The 2,276-nt window shown below is 41.6% G+C and overlaps 1 protein-coding gene across 1 annotated transcript; it reads right to left on the minus strand.

The window, feature by feature from the left end:
• Positions 1 to 720: 720 nt before the first annotated feature.
• On the minus strand, positions 721 to 1,353 carry LOC130325653 (olfactory receptor 6B1-like). The gene has a single exon (XM_056553319.1). The coding sequence runs from the start codon at positions 1,294 to 1,296 to the stop codon at positions 721 to 723; it is 576 nt and encodes a 191-aa protein (XP_056409294.1). The 5' UTR covers positions 1,297 to 1,353.
• Between the last annotated feature and the right edge of the window lie 923 nt (positions 1,354 to 2,276).

Below are 2,276 nucleotides of genomic sequence, written 5' to 3' on the forward strand. Positions count from 1 at the left end.
AAGCCAAGAGTGTAGTCAAAAGGAATAGGAAATATAAAGGAAGGACTTAAAGGGGTACTCCGCTGGAATTATTATTTTTTTATTCAACTGGTGCCAGAAAGTTAAACAGATTTGTAAATGACTTCTATTTAAAAATCTTAATCCTTCCTGTACTTATCAGCTGCTGTATGTTCCACAGGAAGTTCTTTTCTTTTTGAATTTCCTTTCTATTTGACCACAGTGCTCTCTGCTAACACCTCTGTCCAAGTCAGGAACTGTCCAGAGCGCGATAGGTTTGCTATGGGGAATTGATCCTGCTCTGGACAGTTCCTAAAATAGACAGAGGTGTCAGCAGAGAGCACTGTGGTCAGACTGAAAGGAAATTCAAAAAGAAAAGAATTTCCTCTGTATTATACAGCAGCTGATAAGTACTGGAAGGATTAAGATTTTTAAATAGAAGTAATTTACAAATCTGTATAACTTTCTGGCACCAGTTGATTTAAGAAAAAAATGTTTTAAAGCGGAGTACCCCTTTAAACATCTCCTTCCTACTGGATCCACCTCTGACTTTGGCTCAAAAACTGCAGTGCTAGATATCCCAAACAATGGCCAAGTGGAAATGCAGCCTAAAGATTATAGAGAGGCGCTCAAGTGGAGCAGGAGTCCTACAATTTAGAGATTGGATACATACTGCCATCTCTTCAGTGGGGTTACACAATGTCCCCAGGTAAGTGCATCCAACTATGGAACCTTCAGATGTTTCCTCACAGAGGCCTGAATCTCCTGGTTCCTTAGACTGTAGATCACAGGGTTCAGGAGGGGGGTGAGGACAATGTAGACCAGGGAAATAAACTTATTAATACTCAGGGAGTGTCCTCTGTATGGGACCATGTAGATGATGAGCATGGACCCATAATAGACGGAAACCACCACCAAGTGAGAGCTACACGTAGAGAAAGATTTTTGACGGCCGGAGGTGGAGGAAATTCCAAAAATAGTGACAAAAATACAGATATATGACAGGATTGTTAATAAGAAAGGTAACAGGACCAATGGAAAGGAAAGGACAATCATGTCTATACCCACAGCGGTTGTGTCTGAACAAGAAAGTTCTAAAAGAGGAGCAAATTCACAGAAGAAATGGTTAATAACATTTGGTCCACAGAAGTCTAAGTGACATAACAGTACAAGTGTGATAAGCACCAACATAAAGCTGAGCACCCAGGAGGAGAGGACCAGGCCGTATCTAAGCTGGACGCTCATCAGTGACGTATAATGTAGAGGTCTACAGATGGCCAAGTACCGGTCATAGGACATGGCTGTGAGCAAGAAACACTCCGCACAGACTGTGCCCCCATAAATGTAAAATTGGGCTAAACACTCAACGTAAGGTATCCCACTCCCTTCTCTTATGATAACATCCAGCATCTTAGGGACAATACAAGTCACAAGGACGATGTCTGACAGCGCCAAATGTCCAAGGAAGAAATACATCGGGGACCGTAGACGTTGGCTTGTGGACACCAGGAAAATGATCAAGAGGTTCTCACATAGAGTCAGACAATACATGATGAGAACAATAGAGAAGAAAGGGAACTTGCAAACATTCAGGGCCGGGAACCCCAGGATAAGGAACTCCGTGACCGCTGTGGAGTTGGCTTCATGTGTCATGGCGGTGTCTTGTAGAGCGTTGGATTGAGGAGACATTTCTGAGCAGATCTTAGATGGTCTTTGGAGTAAATCTTTGACCTGGACCTGGAAATGTTCTTGATTCTAGTAGAGTTTTTATAATTTATTTAGATGTAATGTCAGTCTTCATATTACGGTAAGAGGACAGGATGGACCTGATTCTACGGCTCGTCGAGATAAAACACAGTAGAGATATTCTGTAACCAGTAGAACGTCTGCTCTGTATTCTGAGAATAACAATGAGTTAGGAGATTGTGTCCTGTATATATCTAATCCTGACATCCTGAGGGAAGGGGCCCCTGGAGATTATATTACCACAGGTTCTAACAACATCCACCATCAAGGAAAATATATTAAAAATAATAAGTCTCAGAGCTGAGAATAATGAACAGACATTGAATAGAAATATTTCGAGGATTTTTTTTCTGTAGTAACGTTGTTTGTAGGCTAGGTTTCCACTTGGTTTTGTTTATGGCAGTTTTTGGAGATCTACCACTGCAGTTTTTGAGCCAAAGCCAGAAGTGTATTCAAAAGGAATAGGACATATAAGGGAAGGACTTACCCTTCTCCTCCCTTAAGGATCCACTGCTGACTCTGGCTCAAAAAAT

This window comes from Hyla sarda, unplaced genomic scaffold (assembly GCF_029499605.1).
Source record: "Hyla sarda isolate aHylSar1 unplaced genomic scaffold, aHylSar1.hap1 scaffold_273, whole genome shotgun sequence".
Taxonomy (NCBI): Eukaryota; Metazoa; Chordata; class Amphibia; order Anura; family Hylidae; genus Hyla; species Hyla sarda.